This window comes from Lissotriton vulgaris, chromosome 5 (genome assembly GCF_964263255.1).
Source record: "Lissotriton vulgaris chromosome 5, aLisVul1.2, whole genome shotgun sequence".
Classification (NCBI taxonomy): domain Eukaryota; kingdom Metazoa; phylum Chordata; class Amphibia; order Caudata; family Salamandridae; genus Lissotriton; species Lissotriton vulgaris.
Genome location: NC_141693.1, coordinates 442716461 through 442735675, shown reverse-complemented (window position 1 = coordinate 442735675; position 19215 = coordinate 442716461). Strand labels below are relative to the sequence as shown.

General features: G+C 50.3%; 1 protein-coding gene across 6 annotated transcripts in view; it reads right to left on the bottom strand.

Moving 5' to 3' along the window:
• The window catches only part of KAZN (kazrin, periplakin interacting protein), a 198865-nt gene that overhangs the window by 58602 nt on the left and 121048 nt on the right, over positions 1–19215 (bottom strand). For all 6 annotated transcript variants that reach the window (XR_015295891.1, XM_086921865.1, XM_086921868.1 and 3 more), the window contains one exon: positions 4241–4430. Coding sequence is in view for 5 of the 6 variants with exons in the window: in XM_086921865.1 (XP_086777991.1) it covers positions 4241–4430 (190 nt within the window). In the remaining variant the exon portion in view is untranslated. The remainder of the gene's footprint in view (positions 1–4240; positions 4431–19215) is intronic.

Below are 19215 nucleotides of genomic sequence, written 5' to 3'. Positions count from 1 at the left end.
GGTTATTAAAGCTAGTCAAAGGAACAAGATCCCATGGCCTGAGGGGGTTTCCATGGGGTTCTCTAACTCCACGATTTCAAATGTAACCTGTGTTTCCTTTGATTTTACAAAAACCTGAGATCCTTCAAAACTATCTTTAAGAACGGAGACAGGCCTTCTGTCACCCTATTAGCTGCCCGACATAGACATTGGTTTGCCTCTGTAAAATGTGGACTAGGTGGAAAGCCAAAATCCTCCTTTGGTTCAGAGAGTGGCGTCAGGCCGGGCTGCATCTTGGCTCTCTTGTTGTTTACACTCCATTCAATCCGTTGGCATCGGATTTCTTACAGAATCTGCAGATACTCCAACGGTTGGGTGTGGGTGTCAACTTTTCTGTGCCTTACGCCATGCAAAGTACGCAGATCCCTGTTGCACTCCGCAGGATTCTACCCTTGTGAGACGTGCATGATCCCCTCTTGGGGGGGGATATCCTGACGGGTGACACCATCAAGCTACAGAGGATTATTCCTTATTTGCAGACCACTGGTGGCATCAAGTGGACACAGCATGAAGTCGCACAACAGTCCCCATCACATCCGGTCCAGGCAATTTACTACTGATCTGGGCAAGTACCATCCTTTTTCTGAAGTTCTCCCCATTCTACAAGAGGGTAACCATAGCTACCTGGAAGGTCTATGCTGTCTACCCATAGGACCTAGGGAAGATAAAGTTCTTGAGTACTAAACTTCAATCTGTGAACCATATCTTCTTGTCTTGCATGCAGACAACCTGTATCCCAGTGGCGGCTCGCTCAGAACGGGTGTGGTAGGCAGGAGGGTGGACAGACCGGGGGGGGGGGGGGGTATTAAATAAAAATCTTAACTTCACCGCCGCACACCTCTGGCAGCCACACACCTCTACTTCTCTCTGGAAGCACAAGAAGCGCTCAGGCTTCTGGGCTCGCCTAGCCTAGCTCGCGTGACTGGCCTGAGGATCCCGTTTGTATGCTCTGGCAGTGCCTGGAGAGGCTGGGCATGTTCTCTATGGGGCTGTGCAACACAGGTATATGGAGAACATGCCAAGTGGGCATGACAGTTTGGCCGGCCCTAGAGCAAACCACTCCACCCCTGCTCTGGCGTCAGGAAGCCAGCCCTGCCCAGACTCCCAAAAGAAAAAGAAAATGATAATAACTTCTTGTTACTATCACTTTCTTTTTTCACTGCTGCAATAGCAGTGGGGCGATGCTGCTCCGCCTTAACAGAGGAGCTGCCACTGCTGTATCCCCTTAACAGCAAGGTCACCATTCCATCTACTTCCATGGTGTGGGCAGACATCCCCGTGTACTTCAGGAATAGCTTTGGCCCCCTCTACATGCATCAGGTCAAACTACCGACCATCGACTATACTCAGCGATGAAGAGATCTAAACTACCTGGCTCCGGTCCCTCCGAAGCACCTGAAATGTGGGCCAGAAAACTGTGATATAGAGGTTTAATTTTTGGCTTATTGTAGTGCTAATTGGGGCCTGATCCAAGTGCACGAGGGGGGTATTTGGCCTGTATGCGGAGATATGTTGAAATGTAGTGCCAAGAACTCGTCATCCACCTCGACACCTGTAATAAGACTTTATAGAACTTTTTAAGGGTGCAATATACAAATATGCTAAACAATTAACTGCAGTACTAACCACGTAATGCCGATTTCCAAAGCGGGGCTTTTTTTTTTTTTTTTTTTTGCTTCAATGGCCGATTTTTGGTCTCAGTCTGGCCGCGGTGATGTCATCACATTTCCCCATACAGTTCCTCTAACAACTACGTATGTATTATGGTTGTTTTCTGCCCGCCGAAAAACAGAAGTTCCTTATAATGCTTATTATTCATGAAACAGGAGCTATGCGATTTGGAATTCCTTAATTGAACATGCGACCCACCCAAATCTAGTTTTAGTCCTTGACCTAACGCGAAAGATCAAGAGTACCCCAGTGTACAGAAAAACATTACAGGACAATAGAAGCTTTGTATATGAGAAGCCTAAAATCAAATGAAAATGGGTCTATAGAAATATATAGTGTATATTTATATCCTTACATTAAGTTTTACTCTTTTGAAGAAATTGCTTCTGCAAAAAATACCCATGTTATATTTTCCACTTAAGCCGTTTATGCATGTGTGTTATGTTATGGGAAATGCGAAACCGCAGCGCAAGAGCAGACAACAGTAGAGAGTCTGACAATGTTATACACAGTAAAAGAGCAGTGAAGGCCAAAAACTCGTGCGAAACTCTCACCTTGCGACGCTCAAATGTTATGTCTGGAACGCTGCTGCCGCCTAGTGGCCTCACTCTGTATGGTCTTTAGTCTAGTCTTGACCTTGTATTTGTTTTCTTATCGCTCGGCAATTGCTTGATAATTGGAACTTAAGTATCGTGCTGAAGCCAGTTTGAATAACATAATGGTTTAGTAAGGTTTATGTATTTACAAATTTTAGTAAAATGCACTCATTTATTTTGCCTCAATTTTTTACATAAATTATTTTGTACTTTGTGTAACTAGCCATGAAATGTGTCACTCACCATCATTCGCACTAAGAAAGAGGCCGTAGTTAAGACAAGAAGGCGGCTCTCTATATTAAAAGCAAACATGGATAGAGAAAAACGCTCTCTCCTCATTTGTGTATTTCCTTGGCAAGGACCACTTTCGATATTTAAAAATACAAATATGTAATAGATGCGGAAAATAAAAGCTGCTATCAAAATGCACCCCCACCAATGAAGCTCTAATCTTGCATGTTCTATCTCTTCATTAATCTTTGTTTTCAATTTTGTTGGCAGGGCTAGACTGGGTGCACAAACAACGCTTGTGATGGTTTAATTCGACTATTTTATTTTTCTGCTTTTTAATTACTGCAGGCACTCGGACATGGGCCGAAGGGCCGGTGTCTCAGTGCACTCTGAGGGCTGTTTTTTCCCCCTTTACCAGTCTACAGAGAGCACGGACAGGAGGAAAGCAGCTTGCGGCCGGCCGTTCAGCGATGATCAGCTGTGGCCTCTCCTTGACCCCCTGCCCTGCCCTGCCAAGCAATATTGCTGAAGGTGGGCTGGGGAGGGGTGATTGTGTGCCAGAATCGGCCTCCCAGGGGGCCAGGTGTTGCTCAGGCCTATGAGCCATTTTCACCTCTGCCCCCCTAGGGGCCCACGCAGCCCAGAAACCGTGCTTGCATTAGTCCTCGCCCACAGCCCTTCTCATTCAGGGGATAGTGGGGCGAGGAAGAATGGGTCTCACTATGGGGGCCAGGTGATGTGGGGAACTCGCACCATCTTCACCTTAGTCACTTAGTCTACTGCCACACCATTGCCCTGAGGCAGTGAAGGGCTGGGGAGGCCTGAGTAATTTACAAATAGCTGGGGCCTCACAGTTTTCAGGTGCTCCTGCGCTGGAGGGCTGGGGAATAATTTTTTAAGAGAAAGGGGCCTCTGTTTTTAGGTGCTCCTGCACTGGACGGCATGGGTATCGTTTTTAATAGAAAAGGGCCTCGCTGTTTTCAGGTGCTCCTGCGCTGAAGGGCTGGGGAATAATTTTTTAAGAGAAGGGAGACTCGCTGTTTTCAGGTGCTCCTAAGCTGGAGGGCTGGGCAATAATTCTTTCAGAGAAAGGGGCCTCGCTTTTTTCAGATGCTCCTGCACTGGAGGGCTGGGAATAATTTTTTAAGAGAAAGGAGCCTCACTGTTTCCAGGTGCTCCTGCGCTGGAGGGCTGGGGAATAATTTTGTAATAGAAAGAGGCCTCATTGTTTTTCAGGTGCTCTTGCGCGGGAGGGCTGGGGAAGAATTTTCTAAAAGAAAGGGGCCTCGCTGTTTTCAGATGCTTCTGCCCTGGAGGGCTGGGAATAATTTGGTAATAGAAAGGGGCCTGGCTGTTTTTCAGGTGCTCTTGCGCTGGAGGGCTGGGGAATAATTTTGTAATAGAAAGGGGCCTCGCTGTTTTCAGATGCTCCTGCGCTGGAGGGCTGGGACTAATTTGGTAATAGAAGGGGTCTGGCTGTTTTTCAAGAGCTCCGCTTGTAGAACATTGTCACCTTGGCCCTGTGTCCTTCCCAAGAACAATATCCTCCCACTTACATTCCTTGTGTGTTTCATGAAAGGGCACACCCGCGAATGTGGGCCACGCCCTGCAAATGTAGGCCACATTTTTGTCCGTGCCCGGGCCAAATTGTGATCCCCATCCGACCCTGTACCTCACATATAAGGAGCTCGGTTAAGACATACCTTGCCGGTCTGCAGTGTGCTGCGAGTGGCCGTGGTAAAGTGTCTGCTGGCTCTGTCGGATTGCTGCCGTCAGCGGCAGGTCTGCGTGCATCACCCACTCCTGGTTTCCATTTAAAAGCGCCTCGCCGGGCATCGCTAACGAATGGCGCTTCGGAACATCCTTGTTCAGAGTGGCTAAGGACTGCTTCGCCTGAAAAAGATGAATGAGAAATCACATTACGCAACATCTTTCACTGCCGCCAATCTATTGCATTGAGTCTGCTGTTGGTTGGGGGCGAGACGAGCAAACAACTCTTTGCGACACAGACTATACTTCTATTCGGAGGATCAGTCACATGGTCTGCTAATAAGAACAAACACGCTTATATTGACAGGTAAGGAGGCAAATGGGTTTGAGCCTACGTCCCATGTAGAGCTAGCATGGGGGCAGGTCTCTTAATGGCCTAAAGCATGGATACTCACAAATATTTGCCCAGGGGCCACAAAGTACGGGCTGTGGTGTGACCGAGGGCCGCACTGATTCCAGCAGGGTGGCAGTAGGGGGTCTGGGTGGGTCAGGGATTGTGTAAGGAGGTCTAAAAAAAAATTAAATAAACAAGCAAGCATTTATTCGCAGGTTAATAAACGTTTGCCCGTTTATTTAACAACAATTCTGAATATTAGTGTTCAGCAATTAAACTGCTGTTTAGGGTGGGGGGACTCATGTAAAGGTCAACAGGGCCGCAATTGGCCTCCGGGCTATACTTTGAGTATCACTGCCCTAAAGTGAGCTGCACAGAGGCCTCATCCCAGTGCAGAGTGGCGAGCCATCTAGGATGTACCTGCCTACATCACGTGAAGCACGTTTGTCTCCTCTTTTTTTTACGGAAAAAAGTCTTGCTTTTCTCCCCTACTGCAACACCCCAGGCTTCTTCACAAAAAACAGCCATAACTATGAAGCACGGTCAACAGGTCCGTTTATAGAGGGTGGGCCAGGCCCAGCCAAACACCACCCCTGGCGTTCCCAGTCACGGCACAAAACCAATTGCAAAATGCATATGTTAGACCCTCTTGATCTGTGTCTTCGGGCCGACCCTTGTGGTGTTCTTGAGCTGCTGTGGGCTCGGCTGGGCAGTGTCTGGCGTCCTATCTCAGCCACACCAGAGGTTTTCACAGGTCTTCAAAAGGCCATTTACATGCCTTTGTGAGCAGGTTAACAAGGCCTTGCATTTGTATTTTACTTTTACTGCCACAAAGGGAGAATCCATTAAGTGGAAAGGCATATCAGGAGTAGGGTGGCCACCTCCCCAAGAGAGAAATATTGGCCATTTGTTGTTTAAGGAGCCTACAAAGGCCTGGCTGTGAAACTAAATAGGGCTGTAAAGAAAATCGTATGTATTTATTTTTAACATTACTTTTTTGTCTTGGTTTCCGTTAACAATGTATGTAAATGTATTGCGACTTATATAGCGCACGTATCACCCGAAGGCATCAAGGCGCTTGCCTTGGGAACCCGTCCTGGCTTTTTCCCTGTGAGATAACCCCTACTGGGCATCCCCAAGGTGAAAGCCAGGCATCCCGCAGCGGGTGGGCCGCTGTAGTGGAGATTAAGCAAGCTATTGCCCAGAGTTGCAGCGTGGGACCCCATGATTAGAGTAGGCACCGAGGCGAGAATTATCGAGTCCGTGGACATTTTAGGGCTTAGGACCCTGCCGCGTCGGGAATTGAACCCTGTTCCCAGGCCAGACCTCTGCATCAGGGTCTGCCGCTCTAATCAGTGAGCCACACTCCTCCAACTATTGGTCATGGAATATTAATGCAGCTCTAGAACACATTTAAAAGTACTTTCTATTTATATGTGTTGTTTGAAGTATGCACAGATATGGAGGAAAATACCAGCTTTCGGTGCTTTTTGCAAGCGTAATCACAAGATTTTGTTTGCGGCAGGATCAGCAAATTCTTTATTTCCTCGATCCCTGGTTGATGCCATAATAGCAATAGATTAACTTGTACCTGAAACTCTGCTAGCCAACTGTCAACTGTTCATTCCAAAGGCCAGGACACAGACAGGAATATAAACGTAGCCTGGACTGCTGTTGATGTGCTCTAGTCAGTGTTGGGGAGTGACAAAGACTTTGCCCTAGGCATGGTCACAAAACCACCTCCTCAAACCCATGGTATGTTGGAGAAAGCCAGATATGGACCGAAGGAGGAGACAACAGTGAATTAAGCAAACAAACGAAGAGGGCAACGGAAATCAGTTCTTCTCCCCTCTCAGCCAAAACCCTGGGAGTACTATAGGGCTACAGTGGTAGGCGGAATGAGATCCTGGTACCTGAGAGTTGGACAGAGCGGATGCAACATCATCTTGTCATCTGCTACACTTTCGGTACTGCGTTCTCACTGAACATAAAAGAGGCACCACACTGACAAAATATACATACACAAACATAGACAAATGAGCAGGTCCGTAAAAAGCAGCCATGCAGAGTGCATGAACAACCACAATCCAAACAGATGCCAAAGAAGTCACACAAATGGAAACATGGTAAGCCCCTCCTTTCCCACCAAATGAAAGGATATAAAGCCCTCCTGCACAGTGCTCAGAACGATGGATCTTGAGGCTAGTTAGGAGGCAACTAGATCACCGGGGGCTTGCTCTGTCTGATGCACCAATATGGTGATCAGCGGGAGATATTGTCACCCCTGGATGAAAATAACCCAAGGAGTAGCTGCCTCTTGAAAGAGACAAGCCTCATATCCAGGAGAAACTGATGCAGCAGACAGAAGAGCAATGTACGTAAAAACACGTAAGCAGGACTCAGAGGTAAGTGCCAATGGCAACAAATGCCTTCCCCAAACTGTCTTGAAGGGAAACAGGAAAACAAGCAAGCGAACCTCTGAGGGGCGAGAAGTCAGCTCAATGGAACTTCTGCCCCACTAACCACAGCAAAGACCAGTGGCAGCAACAAGCCCTATTGCAATTGGAGCTGGGCACCTACCAAGGATAATTTAGAGCTAGATCGGTTTTAATGGCTCTATGCCAATCAATGCCAATCAAGGCGTAGACAAACGTTATACTATGTGAAAATAGAGAGTTGTGGGAGGATAGGTATCCTTCTTGGACCCAGCCCGGTTACACACTAGCCTGCAGAGCGAAGCAGAAGAGAGAACAAAGGGAAAAGGCTTTTTTCATTTGGCTTTGTGTGGCGACATATCAATCTTGTAAGGAGAGACAAGGAATGACCTAAAGATGTAATAAAGCACAAACTAACTTTTCACGCGCAGGGTTGGGGTTAATGTGGTGTGGGGGAATGCATTTTCCCAGTTCATCACCCACCTGCACAACGAGCAAACTAAATCCATATCAGCACAATCACCACATAGAAGTGTTGAAGACCTCCAAGACAATCAAAACAATATTTGCTAATTTGCCAGCAGAAGTGCAAGTCTTGCAATCAAATATATCTGCATCCTATGTATTTACCATATCCATGTATTGCATATAACTCACATATATCTGCCCCATACGTATTTAATCAACTTGTGTGTTACACAGAATGCTCTGATAACCAAACATAAACCAGAACATGGCAGGTGTACACTAGTAATCTGTGAACTACTTCAGTTTATTTCAAATGTGTATCAAGGTTAACTATATTTATCAGAAAGTTATAGCCTATGCATTTAACAAGCATTTGCAATGCAATAGGCCTCGCATTAGGAAAGTGTGAGCTATTGGTATTGTAAATGACAATTATTTTAAAATATGCGTTGGCTTTGAAAATATATACATTAAATAGCATTGTTATTCACTAAGCCAATAGCTTACACTTTCCCAATGCGAGTCCTATTGGCTATGGCAATGCTTGTTGTTAGCAAGTCAGGACAGTGCTGTTGTGGTGCTGAGTGATGCTCTTGTGGTGCTGAGTGATGATGTGGTTGGGCTGAGTGATGATGTGGTTGTGTTCCTGAATGATGTGGTGGTGTTCCTGAATGATGTGGTGGTGTTTCTGAGTCATGTGGTGGTGTTTCGGAGTGATGTGGTGGTGTTTCTGAGTGATGTGGTGGTGTCCCCGAGTGATGTGGTGGTGTCCCCGAGTGATGTGGTGGTGTCCCCGAGTGATGTGGTGGTGTCCCCGAGTGATGTGGTGGTGTCCCCGAGTGATGTGGTGGTGTCCCCGAGTGATCTGGTGGTGTCCCCGAGTGATCTGGTGGTGTCCCCGAGTGATGTGGCGGTGTCCCTGAGTGATGTGGCAGTGTCCCTGAGTGAAGTGGCCGTGTCCCTGAGTGATGTGGTCGTGTCCCTGAGTGATGTGGTCGTGTCCCTGAGTGATGTGGTCGTGTCCCTGAGTGATGTGGTCGTGTCCCTGAGTGATGTGGTCGTGTCCCTGAGTGATGTGGCGGTGTCCTAGAGTGATGTGGCGGTGTCCTAGAGTGATGTGGCGGTGTCCTTGAGTGATGTGGCGGTGTCCTAGAGTGATGTGGCGGTGTCCTAGAGTGATGTGGCGGTGTCCTAGAGTGATGTGGCGGTGTCCTAGAGTGATGTGGCGGTGTCCTAGAGTGATGTGGCGGTGTCCTAGAGTGATGTGGCGGTGTCCTAGAGTGATGTGGCGGTGTCCTAGAGTGATGTGGCGGTGTCCTAGAGTGATGTGGCGGTGTCCTAGAGTGATGTGGGGGTGTCCTAGAGTGATGTGGCGGTGGCGGTGTCCTAGAGTGATGTGGCGGTGTCCTAGAGTGATGTGGTGGTGTCCTAGAGTGATGTGGCGGTGTCCTAGAGTGAAGTGGTGGTGTCCTAGAGTGAAGTGGTGGTGTCCTAGAGTGAAGTGGTGGTGTCCTAGAGTGATGTGGTGGTGTCCTAGAGTGATGTGGTGGTGTCCTAGAGTGAAGTGGTGGTGTCCTAGAGTGAAGTGGTGGTGTCCTAGAGTGATGTGGTGGTGTCCTAGAGTGATGTGGTGGTGTCCTAGAGTGATGTGGTAGTGTCCTAGAGTGATATGGTGGTGTCCCTAAGTGATGTGGTGGTGGTGTGTGTTGTTCGGCGGTGTGTAGTGTTCAGCAGTATGTGGCGTTCAGCAGTGTGGCGTTCAGCAGTGTGTGTCGTGCAGCAGTGTGTATCGTGCAGCAGTGTGTGTCGTGCAGCAGTGTGTGTCATGCAGCAGTGCGTGTCGTGCAGCAGTGTGAGGCGTGCAGCAGTGCGAGGCGTGCAGCAGTGCGAGGCGTGCAGAAGTGTGAGGCGTGCAGCAGTGTGAGGCGTGCAGCAGTGTGAGGCGTGCAGCAGTGTGTGGCGTGCAGCAGTGTGTGGCGTGCAGCAGTGTGTGGCGTGCAGCAGTGTGTGGCGTGCAGCAGTGTGTGGTGTGCAGCAGTGTGTGGTGTGAAGCAGTGTGTGGCGTGCGGCAGTGTGTGGCGTGCGGCAGTGTGAGGCGTGCGGCAGTGTGAGGCGTGCGGCAGTGTGAGGCGTGCGGCAGTGTGAGGCGTGCGGCAGTGTGAGGCGTGCGGCAGTGTGAGGCATGCAGCAGTGTGAGGCGTGCAGCTGTGTGAGGCGTGCAGCAGTGTGAGGCGTGCAGAGCAGTGTGTGGCGTGCAGAGCTGAGTGGCGTGCAGCAGTGTGCGGCATGCAGCAGTGTATCGTGCAGCAGTGTGCAGCATACAGCAGTATGAGTAATGCAGCAGTGTGCAGCAGTGTGAGGCGTCAGCAGTGTGCAGCATGCAGCAGTGTGAGGCGTGCAGCAGTGTGCAGCATTGTGAGGCATGCAGCAGTGTGTGGCGTGCAGCAGTGTGTGGCGTGCAGCAGTGTGCGGCGTGCAGCAGTGTGTGGTGTGCAGCAGTATGTGACATGCAGCAGTATGTGGTGCGCAGCAGTGTGTGGCGTGCAGCAGTGTGTGGCGTGCAGCAGTTTCTGGCGTGCAGCAGTTTGTGGCGTGCAGCAGTTTGTGGTGTGCAGCAGTGTGCAGCATGAAGCAGCGTGAGTAATGCAGCAGTGTGCAGCAGTGTGAGGCGTGCAGCAGTGTGAGGCGTGCAGCAGTGTGCGGCGTGCAGCAGTGTGCGGCGTGCAGCAGTGTGAGGCGTGCAGCAGTGTGAGGCGTGCGGCAGTGTGAGGCGTGCGGCAGTGTGTGTCGTGCGGCAGTGTGTGTCGTGCGGCAGTGTGTGTCGTGCGGCAGTGTGTGTCGTGCGGCAGTGTGGGTCGTGCGGCAGTGTGAGGCGTGCGGCAGTGTGAGGCGTGCGGCAGTGTGAGGCGTGCGGCAGTGTGAGGCGTGCGGCAGTGTGGGGCGTGCAGCAGTGTGAGGCGTGCAGCAGTGTGAGGTGTGCGGCAGTGTGTGTCGTGCGGCAGTGTGTGTCGTGCGGCAGTGTGAGGCGCGCAGCAGTGTGAGGCGTGCAGCAGTGTGTGGCGTGCAGCAGTGTGTGGCGTGCAGCAGTGTGTGGCGTGCAGCAGTGTATCGTGCAGCAGTGTGCAGCATGCAGCAGTATGAGTAATGAAGCAGTGTGCAGCAGTGTGAGGCGTCAGCAGTGTGCAGCATGCAGCAGTGTGAGGCGTGCAGCAGTGTGCAGCATTGTGAGGCGTGCAGCAGTGTGTGGCATGCAGCAGTGTGTGGCGTGCAGCAGTGTGTGGCGTGCAGCAGTATGAGGCGTGCAGCAGTGTGAGGCGCGCAGCAGTGTGAGGCGCGCAGCAGTGTGAGGCGCATAGCAGTGTGAGGCGCGCAGCAGTGTGAGGCGCGCAGCAGTGTGTGGCGTGCAGCAGTGTGTGGCGTGCAGCAGTGTGTGGCGTGCAGCAGTGTGTGGCGTGCAGCAGTATGTGACGCACAGCAGTATGAGGCGTGCAGCAGTGTGAGGCGCGCAGCAGTGTGAGGCGCGCAGCAGTGTGAGGCGCATAGCAGTGTGAGGGGCTTAGCAGTGTGAGGCGCGCAGCAGTGTGAGGCGCGCAGCAGTGTGTGGCCTGCAGCAGTGTGTGGCGTGCAGCAGTGTGTGGCGTGCAGCAGTTTGTGGCGTGCAGCAGTTTGTGGTGTGCAGCAGTTTGTGGTGTGCAGCAGTGTGAGTAATGCAGCAGTGTGCAGCAGTGTGAGGCGTGCAGCAGTGTGAGGCGTGCAGCAGTGTGAGGCGTGCAGCAGTGTGCGGCGTGCAGCAGTGTGCGGCGTGCAGCAGTGTGAGGCGTGCAGCAGTGTGAGGTGTGCAGCAGTGTGTGGCGTGCAGCAGTGTGTCGTGCAGCAGTGTGCAGCATGCAGCAGTGTGAGGTGTGCAGTAGTGTGCAGCAGTGTGAGGCGTGCAGCAGTGTGAGGCGTGCAGCAGTGTGAGGCGTGCAGCAGTGTGTGGCATGCAGTAGTGTGTGGCATGCAGCAGTGTGTGGCGTGCAGCAGTGTGTGGCGTGCAGCAGTGTGTGGCGTGCAGCAGTGTGTGGTGTGCAGCAGTGTGCAGCATGCAGCAGTGTGCAGCATGCAGCAGTGTGAGTAATGCAGCAGTGTGAAGCAGTGGGAGGAGTGCAGCAGTGTGCAGCAGTGTGTGGCGTGCAGCAGTGTGTGGAATGCAGCAGTCTGTGGAGTGCAGCAGTGTGCGGCGTGCAGCAGTGTGAGGCGTGCGGCAGTGTGTGGCGTGCGGCAGTGTGAGGGGTGCGGCAGTGTGAGGGGTGCAGCAGTGTGAGGGGCGCGGCAGTGTGAGGCGTGCAGCAGGGTGAGGCATGCAGCAGTGTGTGGCGTGCAGCAGTGCGAGGCGTGCAGCAGTGCGGGGCATGCAGCAGTGCAGGGCATGTAGCAGTGCGAGGCATGCAGCAGTGCGAGACATGCAGCAGTGTGCAGCATGCAGCAGTGTGAGTAATGCAGCAGTGTGCAGCAGTGTAAGACGTGCAGCAGTGTGAGGCGTGCGGCAGTGTGCAGCATGCAGCAGTGTGAGGTGTGCAGCAGTGTGTGGCGTGCAGCAGTGTGTGGCATGCAGCAGTGTGTGGCATGCAGCAGTGTGTCGGGCAGCAGTGTGCAGCATGCAGCAGTGTGAATAATACAGCAGTGTGCAGCAGTGTGAGGCGTGCAGCAGTGTGCAGCATGCAGCAGTGTGCGGCGTGCAGCAATGTGAGTAATGCAGCAGTGTGAGTAATGCAGCAGTGTGCAGCAGTGTGAGGCATGCAGCAGTGCGAGGCGTGCAGCAGTGCGAGGCATGCAGCAGTGTGAGGCATGCGTCAGTGTGCAGCATGCAGCAGTGTGCGGTGAGCAGCAGTGTGTGGTGAGCAGCAGTGTGTGGCGTGCAGCAGTGTGTGGCGTGCAGCAGTGTGTGGCGTGCACCAGTGTGTGGCGTGCAGCAGTGTGCGGCGTGCAGCAGTGTGAGTAATGCACAGTGTGCAGCAGTGTGAGGCGTGCAGCAGTGTGAGGCGTGCAGCAGTGTGAGGCGTGCAGCAGTGTGAGGCATGCAGCAGTGTGAGGCATGCAGCAGTGTGTGGCATGCAGCAGTGTGTGGTGTGCAGCAGTGTGTGACCTGCAGCAGTATGTGGCGTGCAGCAGTGTGCAGCATGCAGCAGTGTGAGTAATGCACAGTGTGCAGCAGTGTGAGACCTGCAGCAGTGTGAGGCATGCAGCATTGTGAGGCATGCAGCAGTGTGAGGCGTGCGGCAGTGTGAGGCGTGCGGCAGTGTGAGGCGTGCGGCAGTGTGAGGCGTGCGGCAGTGTGAGGCGTGCGGCAGTGTGAGGCGTGCGGCAGTGTGAGGCGTGCGGCAGTGTGAGGCGTGCGGCAGTGTGAGGCGTGCGGCAGTGTGAGGCGTGCGGCAGTGTAAGGCGTGCGGCAGTGTGAGGAGTGCGGCAGTGTGAGGCGCGCGGCAGTGTGAGGCGCGCGGCAGTGTGAGGCGCGCGGCAGTGTGAGGCGCGCGGCAGTGTGAGGCGCGCGGCATTGTGAGGCGTGCGGCAGTGTGAGTAATGCAGCAGTGTGCCGCATGCAGCAGTGTGAGGCGTGCAGCAGTGTGTGGCATGCAGCAGTGCGAGGCGTGCAGCAGTGTGTGGCATGCAGCAGTGCGAGGCGTGCAGCAGTGCGAGGCATGCAGCAGTGCCAGACGTACAGCAGTGCGAGACGTGCTGCAGTGCGAGACGTGCAGCAGTGCGAGACGTGCAGCAGTGCGAGACGTGCAGGAATGAAAGGCGTGCAGTAGAGTGAGGCGTGCAGCAGAGTGAGGCATGCAGCAGAGTGAGGCATGCAGCAGAGTGAGGCGTGCAGCAGAGTGAGGCGTGCAGCAGAGTGAGGCGTGCAGCAGAGTGATGCGTGCAGCAGAGTGAGGCGTGCAGCAGTGTGAGGCGTGCAGCAGTGTGAGGCGTGCAGCAGTGTGAGGCGTGCGGCAGTGTGAGGCGTGCAGCAGTGTGCGGCGTGCATTAGTGTGCGGCGTGCATTAGTGTGCGGCGTGCAGCAGTGTGTGGGGTGCAGCAGTGTGTGGCGTGCAGCAGTGTGTGGCGTGCAGCAGTGTGTGGCGTGCAGCAGTGTGTGGCGTGCAGCAGTGTGTGGCGTGCAGCAGTGTGTGGCGTGCAGCAATGTGAGGCATGCAGCAGTGTGAGGCATGCAGCAGTGTGAGGCGTGCACCAGTGTGAGGCGTGCACCAGTGTGAGGCGTGCAGCAGTGTGAGGCGTGCAGCAGTGCGAGGCGTGCAGCAGTGCGAGACGTGCAGCAGTGCGAGACGTGCATCAGTGTGAGGCGTTTAGCAGTGTGTGGCGTGCCGTAGTGTGTGGCGGAGGGACGAGAGGCTGTGGAGCAGGGGCAGATTGTATGTTGAGCTGCAGGGAAGGGGGTCTGTGAGGTGTGGCGAAGTGGTGTGAGCTGTGTGTGCGTTAGGGGGTAGCAGCGGAGGAGGGAGGAGAGGCTGTGGAGCAGGGGCAGATTGTGTGTTGAGCTGCAGGTAAGCATCGAAAGTATGCGTGTAAGCCTCTTAGCCAAACAAGTTAATTGTAAAAAAAAAATAAAAAAAAAAAGCCCGGGAGTGAGTGCGTGCGGGAATCCTTTTAAATCTGTGTAGTTGTTATGAGCTGTGTGTGCGTTAGGGGGGAGCAGCGGAGGAGGGACAAGAGGCTGTGGAGCAGGGGCAGATTGTGTGTTGAGCTGCAGGGAAGGGGGTCTGTGAGGTGTAGTAAAGTGGTGTGAGCTGTGTGTAAGGGGGTCGGTGAGGTGTTGCGAAGTGGTGTGAGCTGTGTGTGCATTAGCGGGAAGCAGCGGAGGAGGGACGAGAGGCTGTGGAGCAGAGGCAGATTGTGTGTTGAGCTGCAGGAAAGGGGGTCTGTGAGGTGTGGCGAAGTGGTGTGAGCTGTATGTGCGTTAGGGGGGCAGCGGGGGAGAGACTAGAGGCTGTGGAGCAGGGGCAGGGGCAGATTGTGTGTTGAGCTGCAGGGAAGGGTGGAAAGTATGCGTGTAAGCCTCTTAGCCAAACAAGTTAATTGTAAGAAAAAGACCGGGAGTGCGTGCGTGCGGGACGGGAAGCCTTTTAAATGTGTGTAGTTGTTATGATCAGTGTGTGTGTAAGGGGGGAGCAGCGGAGGAGGGACAAGAGGCTGTGGAGTAGGGGCACATTGTGTGTTGAGCTGCAGGGAAGGTGGTCTGTGAGGTGTGGCGAAGTGGTGTGAGTTGTGTGTGCATTAGGGGGGAGCAGCGGAGGAGGGAGGAGAGGCTGTGGAGCAGGGGCAGATTGTGTTTTGAGCTGCAGGGAAGGGGGTCTGTGAGGTGTGGCGAAGTGGTGTGAGCTGTGTTTGCATTAGTGGGGAGCAGCGGAGGAGGGAGGAGAGGCTGTGGAGCAGGGGCAGATTGTGTGTTGAGCTGCAGGGAAGGGTCGAAACTATGAGTGTAAGGCTCTTAGCCAAAGAGGTTAATTGTAAAAAAAAAAGCCCTGGATTGAGTGCGTGCATGCGGGACGGGAAGCCTTTCAAATCTGTGTAGTTGTTATAAGCTGTGTGTGACAGGTAATAATGACCACGCCAACTGGAACTCCCAACATAATGACATGAGTGAACACGACGCCCAAACTGGCTTGCTTGATGCTGTTCGCTTCCAGCGTCCTCTCCTTCGTTAGGTGAAACCCTTCTGAAAACAAGCTCTCGGCATTGCTGTGGCGGGGGGCGGGAGCGCATTACTTTGAAGTCTGATTGGGGGGGGGTGGGGGAGCGGCATGGGAGCGGATTCCTTTGAAGTCTGATGCCGAGGCTCAGACAAATGGTAATGGGCGAGCGGCTTCCTTTGAAGTCTGATGCTGAGTCATGGTGTGGGATGTGGCTGGCGCTGATGTGCAGGCGCCTGCCTCACACGCCTGCCTCACATGAACTGTACGGGATCCGCAGTTTGGTAGACTTTTTGAAGCACTTACTATAATCTCGCCTATTCAATCCCTAACGGGATAGAATAGGCGAGGCCTAAAAACAAGGAACCAACATTTAAGATTTTGAAATGAAGCCATAGGCTAGTACCTCTCTGGCTGCAAAACATTCCTAAAGCACGTGAATTCCAGTACGGCTACCATACTAGAATAAACTCAGCATTTGCACATGGGTGTCTCGGAGGGCTAGATTCACAAGCACTTTAAAGTGTTACCTATGCCTGGTAAAAGAGCTACTTGTGATAACAAGCTTCACACTCTCATTCACAAAATTAGGACTTTCAAAATGTTATGATCGTAAATTCTCACAACCTAAATTTATCGTTTGGGGTGGGCAAGAAGTTTGAGAGACTTAGGGGGAGATGATGGAGGCGGGAGAGATGAAGAGAAGGTTTGCGGACCTGCAAAATACAGCAAACATCCATTAATACACATATGTGGGGATTCACAAATATTTGTTGGAGTTTCCCACCTTGGAAATTTACTCCTGTATAAGGCAGGAAAAAGCACCTATCAAGCCTGTAAAAAAGGAAGGAACATACATATACCTTATGGAGAGTGGATTAAGGGGTACATGTGCAAATTCATATTTCTTTATTAATTGCCTGCAAAAGTATGACGCAGAAATGTACATTTTGCAAGCCTCGAGCATACGTATAAATTGACAAGCTGATTACCAATATTCTCTGTGAATCCCCAAGAAGTCTGAAATCTACTAAACAGGTAGAAGAAGTCTTTCAAAGCAGATTTCCAACGTATCCAAAATAGTTTGTGGGAAGCAGGTACTACGGTTTTCCTTTGGGATTAATCAAGACAAAACTGCCTTATTGAGGAACAACTGCAAATGTAATGAAACCCGACTGTTGTTCATAAAGAGATAGAGTGTTTTGCTTTAACAATTGACGTTTTGCTAGCAGACGTTAGAGATACTTGTACTGCGCCCCGGGAGGCGTCCTACAGAATAATCAAAATTGGGAGATCATTATATGTAGATATAAATATGTCATTAATAAGTGCTGAAGTTGAGCATTAATATCTATTTTGAGTCCTCGTTCAAATATACCTGACTAAAATAAAAACAGCAAGGGATATAGATTATTACATTAAAAGAAATGGATCAAGATGTGAAAATTGCTCAAAGAAAACCGGTCAACAAGTTAACTTGTTTACGCATAACAACCATACAGACAAAAGCAACTTTAAAGGAAATTCTATGGGTGCAGGGAGTATTGTCACTCAAGGAACAAATCCGTGTTAATAATACTACATTTATTGCTTATTGTGAAATCAGGAGCCCTCTTCTTGTCGAGCCATTGTAACGGTGAACATATATGAAATAACGAGGCCTGCTAAAATTAAGCGGCGAGTAATTAAAATGAAAAATGGTGCTTTAATGGCAAATGAACAAATGTGTTGTGAATCACAGCATTCAGAGCTATCTGTATAAAGATTACTATGTATATGATGTGCCTCTTTGCCTACACAGGACAGGTTTTCATGGATTTGGGTGGATTTAGGGATTTAAATCCTTGCTTTAAGTGGAATAACAATGTTCACGTATACACACCGAAGAGCTACATTTCACCTCCACTGCGGACCTTCCCATGCCAAGCGTAGTCTGGGTACTTAAATTATTATTTATCAAGATTAAACAAACAAATACAAGATGCTTCAGTACAGTATGTTATACATAAAAATGTAATCCTACACAAAATATTGGAGTCAACCACGGATTGAACGCAACACCTCAAATCCAAGACAATTATTTGTCTCAAGGGAATATAAAGAAATCAGTTTACTTGTTTCTCTCATATTTCACTCTTTTTTGCTGTTCCTCTTTTGTCCAGTCCTTCACCTAGTGAATGAAAGTCGCTATAACATTTAAAAAAAAATTAAATCATAGTATTAAAAACAAGCATTTGCAATGCAATAGGTCTCGCATTAATTAAGTTTGAGCTATTGGCGTTGCTAAATATTGCAACACCAATTGCAACAAAAGTCTATTAAAGGTAGGCCAATTTTTTTAAATTTATTTTTGTAGCAATGGTGGCATGCTGCGCTTTAGATGAATATGTTTAAAAGTAAAGTGCGCCATACTGCGATTGCTACAATAGTTAATTGTGGGTGCGTTAACAATTGATGTGTGCACTGATGGCTGGTGGTGTGTGTGCCTGGTGGAATTGTGCACTGCCAGCTTGTGGTGTGTGTGTCTGGTGGAAGCGTGCACTGACGGCTGGTGGTGTGTGTGCCTGGTGAAAGCGTGCACTGAAGGCTGGTGGTGTGCGCCTGGTGAAAGCGTGCACTGAAGGCTGGTGGTGTGTGCCTGGTGAAAGCGTGTACTGAAGGCTGGTGGTGTGTGTCTGGTGAAAGTGTGCACAGACGGCTGGTGGTGTGTGTGTCTGGTGAAAGTGTGTACTGATGGTGTGGTTGTGGTTTTGTGGTTGTGTTTATGGTTATGGTTGTGTGTGTGGTTGTGGGTATACAGCTTTTGCTGAATGCGTGAGTTGTGTGCAACATGTAAGGTTGCAGCTGCCACCACAACATACACGGATTCAAAGGCATCCAAAACTCGTGAAATGTGCCCAGTCAATGTATTGTTGAACATGCTGTTTTGCCAGTGACTCATGTGCTTGCAAATGCATGGTATGCAGAGGCACCCAAATGACCGTATGTCTTTTCAGCAACCATCCCAAGTGAAAGCGGTCCACAAGCCTTCTCCTGCAGCCCCCCAGCTGCATGCACAGGGCTTGCCAGGGTGCAGATATTGAGATTTCGAAGGTAGCCTTACGAAATGTGGGTATAGTGACAGATTCATTTGGATGTGTCTGCAATTAGACAGTACTTGTGTCCTGTTTGGACTGTAACATATAACATATTTCCCTTTAATATGGATACAGTGTACTTTGCTATTTTATAAACATCTAAGCTGCTGTCGCTCAGTTTCAATACGCTGCATGAAAGAAGCCAACGCTCGTTCTGCTTGAGATCAGTTTGGTACGAAACTTTGTTGACAATCAAGGAATGCTTTATAAATGGGACAGGTTACAGTGGGAGAGGGGGCACAGTCCCGAGCAAACTGTTTACAAGAAAAAAACAAGATGGAAAAAATAGCAATAATCGTGAAAAAGGAAAAAGACGGATTGCGAAAGTGAGAAAAGGACCTACGAGTAAACAAGCTGCTGGCATTGTAAATGACAATGTCTTTTATTTATGTTTTAAAAAACAAAAAAATAGGCATTGTCATTTACAGTGCCAATAATAGATTAAACTTGTGTAACTACAAGACCTATTGCATTGCAAATGCTTGTGTTTAATAGCAAGGACATGTTCATTGACTGTGAAAGGTCGATTTTTCATTGTTCAATGCATTGTGCTTCGAATAAGGCCAGTAGGTCTGACCTTCTTTTTCAATTTGCAATTACATAATTTCCTACATAGTAGTATGGGTATTGTGGTGTTAGGGTGGCAAGGTGTGCAAACTGCTTTACCACTAGGGTATAGTGTGCACTAAGTGTCTTAGTTGACCACTATGACCTTCCTTTAATATGCAACCTATGTAACTTGCAAAGCCTTTTAGGGGCCACTCCAGCTGTTTATTTTATACTTGCCATTTTGTACATATGTGTTACTGTGTGTGTATTATTTAGTTTTGCATGTATTCAAGTATTTATCATTTTTAAACTAAT